A 17,068-nucleotide genomic window follows, 5' to 3' on the forward strand; every position below is an offset into this window, starting at 1 on the left:
TTGCATACCACATTATCCCCTTTTTCATTAGTACAGGGGGAAATTCTTATTCATAACATATCTCATTTGATCCTCACAGCAACCCTGGGAAGTAGTTGCTCTTATTATCCCCATTTTGCAGATGAGGAAACTGAAGCAAACAAAGGTGAAGTGATTTGCCCAAGGTCGCACAGTTAGTAAGTGTCTGACTAATTGATATAATAGCCAGCTCTAATGCTCTTAAAATACGAACATTGAAATGTGTTCTCTGACCAATGGATGTTTCCAGACAATATTTCCTAGAGCAGATTTCTAACCTCATGTGTGCGTATGTGTGTGCACACACATGTGCCTGTGCAATGGACCTCTTTGGCAGTGTGGTGAATCCTAAAGACCCCTTTCAGAATAATCCTTGTTGCCTACGTTCATAATTAAAGGAAATGGTGAATTTCAGTTAGAGCCTAGTGAAAATAATGACGTAGTTTTTTCTCATCCAAATTCATGACACTTGAAATCTTTTCAAAGATTCCCTTCTTCAAACACTATACATTTCTTTTAAAGAGAGCCTTGTCTCAAGGTTCACATCTCTTGGCCTTCTGTCCTTTTCTCTTCAGTCTATTCCTCTTAAAGATAGACCAAAACATCTTCTTGATGGATATCTCTTCCTTCTTCTCATAGCAATGGCATTTTGCAGTAGAGAATACCCAAAAGACTTAATAGAAGGATGAAAAAGGCTAAACACCTTTAGGTGGATCAAAAAAAAATTTAAAAAGAGAAAAGCCTCATTACTTTCAGAAAATTAATTTGAGATCCAAACTCAGTAGGAGAATTGCTTCCTATCACTTTCCCCTGATCTCTCTAACCACTCTTTCCTGCCTTTGGGGTTTTTTTAAGCCCTTTACAATTATTCTACTTGCTGCTATCTGGGTCCAAAAATTATTCTTGGTCAAAATGTAACATGCTAATTTTAACATTTTTCCATAAGTTCAGAGTACATTTTGAACTCAAATGATGAACAGCTTGTGTGTGACTCGCTTAATTCATTTAGATTAAAACATCTCTGTGTTTTGGAAGCTACTCACATCACACTTTTTCCCCCCTGGTAACTACTAGATTTTAGTTGACATTTTAAAATTACACATAGTGAGGAATAGATTGCATGCATGCTGAAGACTGTAGAATCTTTCCTGTGGGAGAATCTCTGCCCTTTGTATCAATGGTTCTGCATTGGTTGGGGAGAACTGCATCATGCTTCTCCACCCCAAGTAAAATTTTACTAATCTCTAATCTAGTGTCCCATCACATTCTAAAAGTACCTTCTGGATTAAAGTATCTTTTATAGAAGACACCTTATGAAACGATGTTACAATTTTCTTATCCACTGTATTTCTTTTGGGGATCCAATAAAAATCCATTATATTTTTTCTTCTCTTTGCATACCACATTATCCCCTTTTTCATTAGTACAGGGGGAAATTCTGTTGAGATATGACCTTAGGTAGACATAGAGACTTTTCCCTTCCATGGCTTTGTATTATCTGCCCCATGAGCTGTTCACAACCTTGTTGTTTTTGTTTTTGTTTTTTCTCATTTCCCTCACTCCTGCAACGACTCCCAGGCTGGGACTTTTCCCCTTCCCACCCTGTTGACCTTTGGAATAGCCCAGCAGTGTCTCCCCCACTTTTGTTTAGCCAAGCCCTGCTGCACCAAATAAACTGCTTTGCATGTCTGTTACTGGCTTTGAGGGAACGCTCCATGTTGGAATGGGATGCTGTAAGGGAAAGTAGATTTCTAACATGTGATCCTTTCGTTTGATATTGATGGTTGCCCATGAAAATGAAATGAACTTTCAGGTTAAAATGGAGGCTACAGAAATGAGACCTGGGGGAGAGACATTAGATGGTTTATGAAGTGGGATGCCTAAGTGGTTGATTATTGCATTGCTTGAGGGTTGCTGGTGAACTGCTGGTCCAAACTTCTTTTTCCTTGCCAGAAAATAATTTTCTGGTCACTAAAGATTTTAGAATCTCTATTACAGATAAAAAAGTTCTCTCTGCAGGAGACAGCCCTGCACAGAGAGGCTGATAACTACAGTGGTAGCCTGCTGTATTTCTGAAATCCCTATTTACCCTGCTTTCTTTATGTCTTCCTTCTCTTTATTATGTTTCTGGTATAAGTCTGCATCAGTGATGGTGGATGAATGAGAAGGAGGAGAGTTTAAACACACACACACACACACACACACACACACACACACACACACAGTTTTAAGAGTAGCCAAAAAAAATGTTTTTAATTTGAAAGCTAACAGTATAAACCACACAGTCTATGTGACGTGCAAAATATGTAAATTTATGCAAATAGGCATATGGCTTTAATTTTATGTGACTATATAGGGCCCCAAGGAAAATCTTAGTAGAGACCATGGTGCTGAAAAATCTATAAGGAAGGGGACAAGAACTCAGACCTAATAATGTCGGCCTAAAGTTTTGAAAGCCTTCATATGTTTCTTCTAAATTTCATTTTCATAAATAACTGAACTAAAAATGAAAAATTACAGCTCTCTAGTTTGTGTGAGCACCAGTGTTTATGTTAGCTGTACATCCATATCTTCAACAAGTCTCCCATTCCTTACCTTGGAAAAAATACTTGTTTCCCTGGGTTACAAAAGCAAAATATCCTCGGATTTAAAAAAAAAAAAAGTAAGAACTCTGTTGAGAGAAGAAAATATATTTCATTGCCTTTCCCAATTTGTTTAGAATTCAGAAGGAGATTTTAGTTTGAAATTTAGATACACATATACATAAATGTGAATGTTTATCTCTAAATATGTGTTTTCATCTTTACCACCAGAGTTGGCTTTGGGAGGTAATTACAGATCTCTTAGCTTTGACCTTTGAAACTTTTCTTGGCAAACTTTCTTCAAGGAATACCAGCTGATAACACAAGAATTGTCATTGCTCGTTCAGTTGGTTATTAAGGCTTTCAAATTAATGTCTTAACATTTTATTTCTTGTGATTATCAGTATGGAACATTCCTTTTGAAAAGTGAATGTTGTCCCAAGGCTAGTTCCCTTTCAGCCCAGATATCTAACCTAGTCTAGAAATCCTCATTCTTCAAATAATTTGGGGGTTTTTTTGGAGTTGATTTTTAGTGCTTCTTAGGAAATCAATTAAAGCCATTAATTGGAAGATGACATCTTTTTTTAGGTGAAACTTTTGGAAAAATATGTAATCTTAGAGCAATTCCCTTATACCTTGATATCTCCAGAACTTTAATTAAATGTCAAGGGCAATTATGTTCTCACCAGCAATTAAATAATGTTAAGTGCATATAACAGCTGCAGGCAATAAGTGTTTTGAAGTATATATGACCAGGGTGGGAAATTAAGTCATACACTCATTTTTGATGTCACAGTGGATCAAATCACCTCAATTTAACTAAAATTCTATTTTTATTTAACTCTTGTATACATTTCTAGTTGTAATATTATAGGAAATGTACTGTTTATTGATTAGCATAATGAAATTCAAGGAATCCTAAATATATGAGAAGCCAGGTTTTCCTAAATTAGAAAGTGCAGTGAACATATTGCCTTATCCTGCTCCAGTTAAATGAAATTACCATCCAAGAACAAAATTAATCAACAAGATGAAATTTCAGAATCAGAAATAGTAGAACTTGTGAAAGTATACTGGTTTTTTAAATTAAAATAGCTCCACTGTTCATTGTTTTCTTCTTGCCTTCCCCTAAATTCCCTTATTTAGAAGGATCATAAAATGTTCTTTGGGTGATCAGGGCGGGATGGGTAGGATGAAGGGAGCAGACAACCTTATCTATAATACCCCTCCCCTCTCCTATGCAGCTGTTGGCCTAAACATGTTATCTGCCAACCATGAATTATCCTATACCAGGGGGATTGGATAAGAGGCAGGGCCAATCACTAACCTTTAAAATAAAGTGATCATTTTCAATGTTTATTTGTGATTTTTGTCTTACATATTTTTAGAACAGCTTCCCCTTCTAGATTATAATTCTAATTGTCAGGGTGCTCCAAAATCATAGAAAAATTTGTTTTATTTTTGTAAATGAAACTTAGAAAATCATGTGGTGGGCTTTTTTTTCCACTGCCTAATCTATTAAATAAGTTCTTCCCCAAAGACTGAGAAGGCAAAATCAACCACCAAAGGTTTACCATCAACCCTCATGTGAATTGCATTGTGTCAGTTCATTTTCATCTACTTATGTACTTACTTTAACTAATGGGGATACTGATGTGTTTATTTCTTTCTTAAAAATAATATATTCACAATTCAAAAGCCTACAAGGTCTGCAGATTTATAGCACAGGAAGTGTAAGGGATTATAGATTTGATAGCTTTCTTTATATTTCTACAGTCAGTGTTTATGCTTCAGTTGCTGTAACAATATTGCTGCCGATCATTTTCTACGCATTATTTTTGTGTGACATTTGTTTTGCATTGTAGAAGCTGTGCTTTGAAAAAAATAAATTAGGTTAAGACAAAAAGGACCCATTTAATATGTACAAAATGGCGCCATAGGGATGCCTGTCAAGAAATGTATATAGAAATGCTTCTAGTCATATGTACATATTCAGCACACATATCATTTCCCAGAATATGCTAATTTCATTTTGTTTTTGTGAAATCGTCAGGGGGGAATTTTGACAGCTCTTTCGACGCAGAGAAAGGCGTTGGGACAATTGTCATTGCAAAACCTCTGGATGCAGAGCAGAGGTCCATCTATAATATGAGTGTGGAAGTCACCGATGGAACAAATGTGGCTGTCACTCAGGTAGACTATTAAATTATTTACTTGTGAAAATATTAAAGATCATAATTAAATTGGGGTTCATACAAATAAAAAGAAATGAGTGCTTTTTATTTTCCTCCCCTCGACAAGTTGTTGTCTTGGAGCTGATTGAATGTATATAGATTTCTGATGTGTTTTGTTTTGTTTTGTTTTGTTTTGTTTTCAAAACAGCTTGTACATGCAAACTAGGAATGGAGTTTTGTGACATTATTTTATGAGTCAACTGTCTCTTTTCTAGAAATCTTCTTTGGAAGGAACAGTTACATTTCATTTTCTGATTTGTATCTGTATGCATGCATGTATATGAGTGCACACAAGTGTGCATGTATGAGTATAGTTCTTTGGCAGTAGCGGTAAAATAATTTTCTTAAATTTCCAAAGAGGAATAAAAATAGGCCTTCTGAGAAAGCTGTTCTACCCTTCTTGGGCCCATCACCCCCTCCTTCTATAGCAATAGAATTGGAGAATCTTTAGGGCTGGATTGCCTAATCCAACCCTCTTTGCCAGATTGAGGGACCATACAGAGAGAGTAAGTCACTTGCCCTGGTTTACCAGACTAGTTAATGGCCGAGGTGGAACTAAAATCAAGGTTTCCTGACTCCCAGGCCAGCACTGTTGCCTCTACATCCTGCCAACTACTTTCTAGTTCTTAAGTGCATTTCCTAGTTGGGATTACCAAATGAAAGGTAATTTGGAGAGGAAAATGAGAAACTCTTGACTTTTCATACAGTTTAGGTCAATACAATATGCATTTATTGAGGGCTGTCTGTACACCAGCTACTTTTCTAAGTGCTAGGGATCCAAAAAATAAAAATAAAACATTTTATGCTCTCAAGGAGCTTCCATTCTACTAAGGAGAACTAACACTATACACAGATAAACAAAAATGTAGACAGCAAATACAAAATAGTTTTGTTGAGGGGAGGGGGCAGTAAGAAAGAGCATTAACAATTAATTCATTATTAATGGTATTCTTAAACCACACTAGCACAGTCTGACAAAGTGGGACTCTGGGGAGAAAGGAGTAAGGCTTTGAGGATTTCTTTATATTTCAATGAGGAGTTTTTCATAAGCCTATTAGCATATATTGTAGAAAATGTTTAACTTCAAAGACTCATTTTTTCCTTTTGTTTTGTTTTATTTTAATATGATATAAACTTTGTTTTCTCCTAAGACAATAACAAATGTGTCCTTTTCCAGCCATTATCTCCTCTTTGGACATTGCTTCAGAAATGTGGAGAGATTCTTCCCTTTGAATACAGGCTATTACCAAGGTTGAAATCTAGATATGTTCAGAATGACCTAATCATAGTGGATGCCACAGTGTTGCTGCGCCAGTTAAAAAATATATGATTCTTTGTAGAAGCACATCAAATACGAAGCAACCCACATGGAAAACAAACTATTCATCGGTATAAAGTAATAGCTTCCTGTCTCCCTGAAAGTCTCTTCAAATGAGGTCCCTAAATTAACCAGTGTCTCAGCAACTCTAACCACTGGTTTTGAGCTCCATTTAACAAGCAGTTAGAGGCATATTTGATTAAAATACAAATAAACAGTGGAATTATATTCTCAGTTCTTTTCTGCTGTGTTTTATGACCGCTGAGCACTTAGACGAAGAAGCTTTAAAAAACTATTCTTCACAATCCACATTTAGGAATAAATAGAATAAGACTTGTTTTCCAACGCTCTTTAAAGCTAGGTGAGAAAGACCTTTTCAATTCTGAAACCAGAATTCAGCTCAGAATTTATCAAGTGCCTGCTATGTGTGAGGCACTAGGCATGCAAAGACAGAAATAAAATAAAATAACCATAGTTCCTGCCCTCAAGAAGGCTGGCATTCTGCAGATGGCCAATATAAGTATACTGATGACAGTCTGTCTTTTCATTAAAATGGTAGCGGGCAGCAGGGAAGCAGCATCCAAGACGCATGTGTACATCTTTGCCTTAATGTAAAAAACCTGGTTATTGTCAGCGTCACGTAAGAAAATTGTATTAACTAGGCACCCTTCTGCAGAGGGGGCTCCAAGATAGGGGAATAGAAATCCCACTCAACCTCTGGGAATTCAGGGATCTACTGGCCTCTCCCGTGTCTTCTCTGGCAAGTTAGTTTCTAAACTAAACTTGGTGACGTTTTACAGAAATATGTTCTGTTTAAGAAAAAAAAAACTTCACCTAAAATTTGTTTAAAAGCTAACAACTCTAAGCAACTTAGGGTTTCGCCATAAAACAGACGACCATCATCAATGACATAAATTTCCTCTATTCCACAGCTCTTTTCCACTCTCCCTTCCAAACATTTTTTTTGCTCTTTTACCCAATTAGAAATCACGAACTGTGATCTGACATATTTCAAGTTAAGGCCGAATGCATTTTATAAAAAGCTCTTCATGTTTATAGAGCTTCCTGGAATGGGAGACAGACACAGTATAATGTCCAGAGCCAAGGTGGTACAGTAGATAGAGGGTTAGACCTGAATTCTCTAAGTCCTGAGTTCAAATACAGCTTCAAACACTTACTAGTTGAGTCACCCTGGGCAAGTCACTTAATTTTTGTTTGCCTCAGTTTCCTCATCTGTAAAATGGGGATAATAATAGTACCTACTTTCCAGGGTTGTTGTGAGGATTTAATAAGATAAATATTTGTAAAGCTCAGTCCCTGGCACATAGTAACCTCTGTATAAATGCTAGCTATTATTATTGACATCATCATCATCATCATCATTACTGTTAACTGGGTCACACTCTCCCACAACTATTTACAGCATTGATAGGAAGAGTGGGCACACCCAGTGAATACACTAGTAGAGAGACATACACATAGAGAACAGTAAGAAGCCAGGCACTTCCCACCTTGGGCTCTGGGTTTCATATCCTTTCTCTTCTCCTGGTATCCTTAAGCTGCTCCTCCCAGACAGAGTGTCTCTGCAGGATGGGCTACTCAGTTGAGCTCCCCTGGGTCTCTTTCTGTCTTCACCTCAACTCCCAAAAGCTGGCACTTTCCTCAGCTGACAGATCTCTTTCCTTGCTTAGAGTTAAGATAACTACTTTTCAAAAGGCGACCAGAGGTAGGGTGAGTATTTCAGCCAAGCCACTCTCCAATTTCATTAAGCTTGACTGTAGAAATTCACCCCCTCCTAAAAGGCTAATAAAATATAAAGCCCTCTTTGCATTTTGTTAAGACCTTAACACCTCTTTTTGTTATTTGTTGTTGGTTACCTACCCCTTTGTTAGGAGGAAATCATTAGGTCTGGGTCTCCCAATCAATATTTTCCCACTCCCTCCGGCTAAATTGGGAAGAAATGTCCTAAATTCAGGCCAGTATAATAAATGTTGTGTGTAGTACAGAAAAGTCCCAATTAACTAAAACTGAAACAATCTTCTCCATATACAATAACTATACAGTAAGCATTCAGAATAATGACCTGGAAGCGTTGCATGATCATCAGTTAATAATGAGTAGTTCAGTCATGTTTGCTGTAATTTGCTAAAGAAGCAAAATAGATTAATTAAGTTATACTTGTAACCTGAGGAACCCATTTACAAGATGGTTGTCTCAGCTAAGAGATGCCATTTGTGACCATAATATTACATACAGCTAGGTCCCCATTAGTGCGAATAATGAATCTCATTAAGTGGTCTCATTATTCAGATCCGCACTGCGTATTTCTATTGGGCTAGAAACAATGACCATATCTTACAGAATTATAACTTCAAATAGTTTGAATTCTAATATGTGCAGCCTTCATGGAGTTGATTTTTCCTTACTATTGGAAGTTATAATTCTCTAAGATATAATCATTCTTTCTAGCCCAATAGAAATATGCAATATGGATTTGAATAATGAGATCACTTAACGAGATTCATTGTTCTCCCTAATGGAGTCCTATTTGCAGTTTGTTAACTAGTTATTCACAAAGCCATGTAAAATCACAAAGTTTTTAGAGCTTGCTAGGAACATTAGAGCTAATCTCTTACAATCCTTTTACTTTTTTGCAGTTGAGAAAACTGAGGCCTTGAAAAGTGGCCTAACTTGTCCAAGGTCAGTGAATGAACTTGTAGACTAGAAAAACTCTAGTATTCTGATTCCAAATGCAGTGCTCTTTCCAGGACTGCATGCTTCCTTTCACTATAGCTTATCCCGTTACTCCCTACACACTATCCCAAGTAGGAGAAATTACTTGTCATAACAGATTTTTCTCACATATCTGCAGAATCAGTCCAGGATAGCATATCCTTCTCACAGATTAAAATGATTTCCAATCAGAGTTCAGCTAAAAAGATTAGTTGGAGGAAAGGAAATTATTTGGTTCACCTTACACTTAAACACTTATTCATATATGTGTTAGATTTACATACAAGCCTTTCTTCCCATTTTCCATGCTAATGGAAGGTTAGCAGTGAAGTCAATAACCCAAGACAATGGATAAGATTTGAGAATTATATCTGTTTGGTTTTATAAAAGATGATATGTGATTTTAAATCGTTTGGTTTTCTATTTAAGAGACAAGAGTTGTGTAGTGACTAGAAAGTCAACCTTGAAGCCAGAAAGTTCAACTCTGCCTCTAGCTTTGTGACTATGTGCTGCTCTGTGACTTAAGTTACAGAGATTGAGTCAACCTGCTTTGGTTATGGGAGTTTCTTCACCTCAAACCAATGAAATCCTAAGTCTAATTGCTTTCATTGTCCTTATCTTTTAGTTATGTTTTAGTTAGGATAACATTTAAAACTACTTTGAATTGCCTGAGGGTGCAGCAAGGTAGCATTAGAATGTAGCCCAGAAGCATTCTGGGAGGTGTCAAGTAGGGAAGCAAAGATTGAAGATCTGTTTGAATGTGCAGGGGCCCAATTCATTTCAGTATTAGCATTTTTATTACCTTTGATTTTCAGTTAGTATTTTTATGCCTTATTTCCTCTAGTAACACGCAGCAAAGATTCTACGGTGGTGCTAACTTGAAAGAGATTTTGTGGTAATCAGGTATTATCATATTGAAAACCTGGGTATTTCTGGCCTGTGTGTTGTTCCCCAACAGAATGAGATCTATAATAGGCAATCCATAAAGTGAATACAGTACAGACTCATTCATTCAACAAGTATCTGGAGGGGATACAGAAATTAAATAGGAAATGATCACTGTCTTCATGGGGACAGTGGAAAGGGGAAGGGAACAAGCATTTATAAGCACTTACTGTATACCAGATGCTATACTAAAAGCTTTGCAAATATTGTCTTATTTGATGCTCACAACAACCCTGGGAGGGCAGATGCTATTATGATCTCTGTTTTACAGTTGAGGAAACTGAGGCAAATAGCAGTTAAGTGACTTGCCGAGGATCACATAGCAATTAAGTGTCTGAGGTCAGATTTGAACTCAGGTCTTCCTGAATCCACACTTAGCACTCTATCCACTGAACCACCTAGATGCCCATCGAAGTAGTATCTCAGTTTTTCTTCATTTTGGTTAATTATAACTGGAGTATTAATAATACCAAAATGGTCCTCTTCCAAAGGATAGACCATCATATTGGAAAGTTCAGAATTTCCTTGTCTTCTTGTTGTTCTTTGAAAAACAGCAACCAAGAAACAAACAAGGCCAGTAGACAAGTGTTCTTGCACGGAGTTCAAACCAAAGAAGAGTCTTAGAGATGGTTAGGTTTCCAAGTTTTTCTTTTCACTGATGGTATTGACTTGTTCCACCTAGCCACTAGGTGGCCCACTGGCTAGAATGCTGTACTTGGGGTCAGGAAGAGCCGAGTTCAAATCCAGCCTCGGACATTTATTAACCATCTGACCCTGGAAAAGTCAATTAACCTCTGTCTGCTTCAGTTTCCTCATCTGTTAAATGGAGATGACAATAACACCTAATTCCCAGGGTTTTATCAAGAGAAAAAGAGTTCATGTTTGTAAAGTGCCATATAAATGTTAGTTGTTGTTATTATCATCATCATTATCAGATGGTGACAAAGCCTACTCGGTTATTTACTAGAAATGTGAAATTATTCTAATCATCCACTTTGGGGGGAGAAATCTGTTTGAGGAGAGCCTTTGAGTCTGAATATTTCTAAGACTGTTACACCAAATTATCTGGGCACCTTGCTAAGTCATTCAAAATTACTTGCTGCCCCTCTCTTTAATACAAATATTCTACTGGCAGTGTTTTCTGGCTGTGAATCACAGAATGCCACAGCCTCAGAAGAATAACAATTTATAAGCATCCCAAAGGATAGCAGTCAGATGCATGGTGACCTAAAGCTGACTTTGGGTCACCATGAACCATGCACCATACATTTATAACTGACAGTAACCTGCTTGAGAGAAGTGGTATAAATGACATTATCAAGAATAAGGATGAGTTTTAGTATTTAAGTCTAAAATTTTTTAAAAAAGAATAAATATGACCAGAAAAGGTGATATGTGAGAAATCAGAAAATGGTTGTGTGGTGAGAATGGGAAGTGCCAGATGGACAGACGGAAGGTTTAGGAGTATCCTCAAGATACTAAAAGGACCAGAAAGAGGGTACAGATCTTCTATGGAAGCTTCATGGAAAGAAGGAAAATTATACAAAATGAGAATGAATGGATTATTTGTAAACTTTGTTAGTGAGTTAGACAATAAGCATTTATAAATACTTATTATGTGCCAGGCACTATGCTAAGTCTTAGCTAAACATCAATATGGGTAAAAATCACACTATCAAAATATAATCTGATAGTTAATTCTTCTGTAATGTAGATAGTTACCTTATTATTAATGTTTTGTAAATTAGTATCTTTGCTAATAATTAATGATGATGATGATGGCTATCATTTGTATAGGAGCTTTAAGGTTTACAAAACACTGTAAACACTTTAAAACACTTTTGGTCTTCACAACAATCCTGGGAGATAGGTTTTATTGTTACACCCATTTTACAGGTGAGGAAACTGAGGCAGAGATGTAAGTGATTTCCCTAGGATCATAGAGCCAGTAAGTGTCTGAAAGAGGATTTGAACCATGTTCTCAAGACAATATACATAACATGTTCCTTTGATTCTGTTGTCTTGCTTTTAGACTTTTGGTTACCATTTTGAACACAGTGTTTTTGAGGGGGGTTTTACTTGTTATAATTTCAGTAACCCATGATATCTTTTATATGAAAATGCCTTAACTATAGGAAACAAGACAGGAGAACATATTTTATTCATGTCTTCTAAATTTTTCAAGCATCTATGATTTCTTCAAACTGCAATAGATTCTCCCAGCCCAGTTTACAAACAATTTGTGTCTTTGTAAATGGTCTGTGTGAATAGCTGTGGCTGAGAAACATTCACCACCTGGTTAGCAGCCTTCTGGTTGTTATCATTTCCAAAGTTAGTTAGGCTGTCGCTTAATTCTATTCAGTCTACTATGTATTTATTTAGTATTTACTCTGTGCAAAAAACACTGCAGTTCTCAAGACTTCAGAATATAGTCCATTGGCTAGCCATTACATATGTATCTTCAACATAATTTAAGACCCTGATAGAACTTGTATTCCACTGACACTGAATTCAGGAGTCCAAGGTCACCTCCACTGCATAATGCATCAAAGTAGAATTTGTTTGGGGGACAGACTATAAATGATAATTTAAAGTACAAGCTTTTAAAACTGGAAAATATGTGGGAAATTGCCCTTGAAACCAATAAAATAGTAATGCTTTAAAGAAAAATGAAGTGTGCTTTTGAAATGCATATACTAGTGGCACAGAATTTAAGTAATTTGGATAGTTAATGGGTTTTAGGACAATACAAGACCCTGAACAAGCAATTAGCCCCAAGGATCCTTCATGCTCTGAGCATTTGTGAAGCTTGGTTTGGCCTTTACCCAGATTTGACTCAAGTACATCTGTGAATAAAGCTAAGGTTTTTGTGATGGCAACATTAGAAATGGCTTTGGAGAGACTTTGTACATTCAGCTTTGTCTGACTTGAATTTTATTGTCTTTCTTTTGGCCTTTTGGTTACCATTTTGAGCACAATGGCTTTGAGGGGGGGTTTTGCTTAGTTTATAAGTTCAGTAGCTTATTATGTCTTTTCTATGAAAATGCCTTAACTGTGGGAAACAAGACAGAAGGAGAACAAATTCTTTTATGGAAAAACTTGTTCAGACTGTAAATTAGGCCAGGCACAAGGTAAGCAGAAACAGGCATGCTCTTCCAAAGCCCCTAATTGCTGGTAGAAATAGGAACATCCAGGAATATCAGAGCAGATTTTCTGGTCTAGAGAATTGTTTTGTGATTCAAAAGACAGAGGACAATCTATCTCTAAGATATTTTTTTCAGTTGAAATATTTTATTTTGATGCATTTGAATGCTCTCTATTTTTTTAATAACCTGGTGAGACCAAAACCACTTCCCTTAATATGAGTATTTTGACATTTTGGTAAAACTAACCTTAATTTTTTTTTAATGGATGGAATTCACTAGAGAGGAAAGGATGTATCCTCAACACTTATAAACTTCCTCTTTACTATTCTCTTCTCTTCCCATTATCCATGAACTCCCTCTTAATCCTGAAAAAAAAAATCCTTACTAGATCCTACTATCCTCTCAAGTTAATGCCCTATATCTTTCCTGCCTTCCAGATTATTAGGAAAAGCTAGAGATTCCCTGTCTCCACTTCACTTCTCCCTCACTTCTCAACCCTTTGTGGTCTGGTGTCTAACCTCATCACTTAAAACTCTCTCCAAAGTTACCAACAATCTCTTAATTGCCAAATCTGATGGTCTTTTCTCAGTACCCATTCTTCTTGACTTCTTTTACAGAGTTTTTGATACTGTTGACCACCCTCTTCCCCCTTGGATTTTCTCTCCCACTCTTCTCTTCTCCCCTCCCCTTCCATTGTCTTCCTTTCCCTACTCGTCTCCTCTCCTTTCCTCTTCTCTTCTCTTCTATCTCTTCTGTCTCTCTCTGTCTCTCTCTCTCTCTCGCTCTCGCTCTCTGTCATCCCTCCATAACACCACTTTCTCTTGCTTCTCTTTCACCTCATTCCTGAACTCCCCAAACGTCCTCCTAATTGGTTTCTCTGTCTTGTTGCTTTACTCCAAAACATCTTCCAAACAGATATTGAAGTGTTTTCCCTAAAGTCTAAGTCTGACCATGTTCTCCACTCTCCCCACCCATTATTCCATAAATTCCAGTGGCTCCCAATTGACCCTAAGACAGGAGTTCTTAACCTTTATTGTTTCAGAGATCCCTCTGACATCCTGATGAAGTATGGACCCCTTCTCATTAGATTGTAAGCTCCTTGAGGACAGGGATTATCTTTTGCCTCTTTTGGTGTCCTCAGTGCTTAGCACAGTACTTGGCACATACTAGGCCCTTAATATAAATGTTTCTCCTTTGATGGATTCTCATACTAATGATTTTAAATGTATAAAATAAAATATGGGATTACAAGTGAAAGTGATTATATTGAAACGTGGTTGTCAAAATATTTTTTAAAAATACACACAAACAAGTTCATGATGTCAAGTTAAGAACACCTCTCGAGGATCAAATATAAACTTTTTTGTTTGACTTTCAAAGCCTGTTGTAACGTAGTACCACCCTTTCTTTCAAGAGTCCCCTTCCTACACTTTGTTAATAATACAATAATAATAATCTTTAATATAAAGGTTTATGGTTTGCGAATGTCCTTTACATATATTGTTTCATTTGACCCAAACTGCAAATCCTTGCTATGCTCCACATACTGCATTCAGTCTGCCTATTAGAGGGAGTTAACCTCTGTCTGTCCCTCTTTCCTCAACTACAAAATGAGGATAACAAGAGTATTCACCTCTCAGAGTTGTTGTGAGGGTCAAATGAGATAATATTTGTAAAACACTTGGCTCATATATAAAGGCTAGCTATTCATTATTATTATTATTATCATCATCATATCTCCTGTTTTTCTGCCTTTGTACTGCCTGCCCCTCGTGTTTAGAATGCTTTCTCTCAGTATAATACTAACTAATATTTATATACTGCCTGTTGTATTCCAGGCACTGTGCTAAGTACTTTTCAAGTATCATTTCATTTTATCCCCACAACCCTGAGAGATAGGTACTATTATTATCCCCATTTTACAAATGAGGAAACCAAGGCAAATAGGTTTTTGTGACTTACATCTAGTAAGTATCTAAGACTGGATTTGAACTCAGGTCTTCTTCATTCCAGGGCCATTGCTGTATCCATCGCGCCACCCAGCTGCCTAACCCCTGCACCTTAGAATCCCTTGCTTTCTTCAGAACTCAGCTTAAGTACCCCTCCATATAGGGTCTTTCCTGATCTACCCAATTCCAAATATCTTATATTTATTTTACATATCTTTATTTATCTACATGTTGCCTCCCCTCCATAGAATATAAACTCTTTGAGGGCAAGAATTATTTTATTTTTGTCTTTGTATCTCTAGTGCCCAGCTCAATGCATAGTACACAGTGGGTGCTTAATAAATGCTTGTTGATTGACAGATGTTTCTGCTGCCATCCCTGTGGCTCTGTAGGTGGCTTTCCCCATTCCTCTGGCCTGCTATCCTCAACACTGCCCTTAGAGCCCTTCTCCAGAATGAAGTGACTGCACCTCTAGCCGCTATTACCTTAGTACACAAAGGTGACATCGTCTCTGAGAGAATTCTTTGTGGGTGTCACCTCTGGATGTCATAGCGGTATGTGCCAGTGCTGTGACTGTAATATTTTACATTCTCATCTGTCCAGTGAAAACTACACTAAGTGACTTCTGAGGTCTCTTTCAGTTCTAGAACTATGATCCCACAGGAGTTTCCCACACCTGTGGCATTCAAGTCAAAGCTACAGGTGAGGAAGAAGGGGTAAACTGACCTTCCGTTCTTTTTTTAATATAAATTGTTATTGCTGTACTTTGTTTTTGTATCTCTAGAATTTCTCCTAGTATCCATCCCTTCTTTCCTCCCCTGTTCCTGCCTCCCTCCCACTCTCAGAGCCCATCCTATATAACAAATCATTTTTTTCTAAAGAAGGGGGAAAAATTAGAAGGAAGAGACAAAATATTCAGGAAAACTGATTAATGCATGAAAAAAGTCTGAAAGTACGTGCAGTGTATTTAGCTGTTGACCTCTCACCTCTATGAAAGAGTGGAGTAGAGACATCTTCTTATATCTCTTCTTTGGGACCGTGTTCTTTGTCATTCTGAAACATTAACGTTTGATTACTTTTTGATTTTTCTTTCAATTTACATAGTTGTATTGACCTTGGAGTCTTGGTCCTGAGTGGAGGAAATGAGGCATCATCAGTCTGTCTTGTCTTCTTTCAACCATAGGTATTTATCAAAGTGCTGGATAACAATGATAATGGCCCCGAATTCTCTCAACCAAGTTATGAGGTCACGATTTCTGAAGACGTACTGCCGGACACTGAGATATTACAGGTTGAGGCAACAGACAGAGATGAAAAACATAAACTAAGTTACACTATCCACAGCAGTATTGACTCAGTAAGCATGAGGAAATTCCGGATTGATGCCAGTACTGGGGTTCTGTACATTGCTGAGAGGCTAGACCACGAGGCCCAAGACAAGCACATTCTTAACATCATGGTAAGGGAGAACTATTCATTTGCTCTCCATGCAGGATCATTAGCTATTCAAGGCATGTGCCTTAGCTTTCAGATGTGTGAGGGTACTAAATTTTACTAAACAGTCATAAATTTAATCTGTTCACAATTGATTGTGCATTTATTTTTTGCTGTTTTATTTAGGTGAAGAATTATTGTCACTAGAAATCAACTACCTATTTTTCTAAACTGAAATGCCAGGAAAGCCCCACAAATAGCAGATGCTAAATAGATATTGAAAAGGAAGGAATAGGCCCTATTTTCTTGATTTTCTTCATGTCTGATGTTGGGGGTAGCCCTTAGAGGATTTAATGGAAAAGTTTAGAAACCCTTTGAGAAGTTAATCATAAGGATAATCACTTGCTTGATCTACACTCTGCACAATCCTTGGGAGTTCAACAGTCTTATATATTGTTCACTATGTCAACATAAGACCAGCAATAAACATATGTAAAATAGATTTCAATTAGATTTCAAAACACACTGAAACCTGCAGTGAGAATTAATTGTGAGTTTATGTGCATAGAGCCCCTACATTATAGAAGAGAAGGGGCCCCACCTTTGAAATGGAGATTGATTATTTTAGATAATGACAATGCCAAGATAACTTATTATCAGCCTCTTTTTTTATTTGTTTGAGAAAATTGGAGTTTGGAAAAATCAAATA

General features: G+C 37.0%; 1 protein-coding gene across 2 annotated transcripts in view; it reads left to right on the forward strand.

The window, feature by feature from the left end:
* The window catches only part of FAT3 (FAT atypical cadherin 3), a 544,819-nt gene that overhangs the window by 416,710 nt on the left and 111,041 nt on the right, over nt 1–17,068 (forward strand). For both annotated transcript variants that reach the window (XM_027849349.1, XM_027849350.1), the window contains exons 6-7: nt 4,654–4,793; nt 16,109–16,384. In XM_027849349.1, coding sequence (XP_027705150.1) covers nt 4,654–4,793; nt 16,109–16,384 — 416 coding nt within the window. The remainder of the gene's footprint in view (nt 1–4,653; nt 4,794–16,108; nt 16,385–17,068) is intronic.

This window comes from Vombatus ursinus, unplaced genomic scaffold (assembly GCF_900497805.2).
Source record: "Vombatus ursinus unplaced genomic scaffold, bare-nosed wombat genome assembly UNPS02007344.1, whole genome shotgun sequence".
Lineage (NCBI taxonomy): Eukaryota > Metazoa > Chordata > Mammalia > Diprotodontia > Vombatidae > Vombatus > Vombatus ursinus.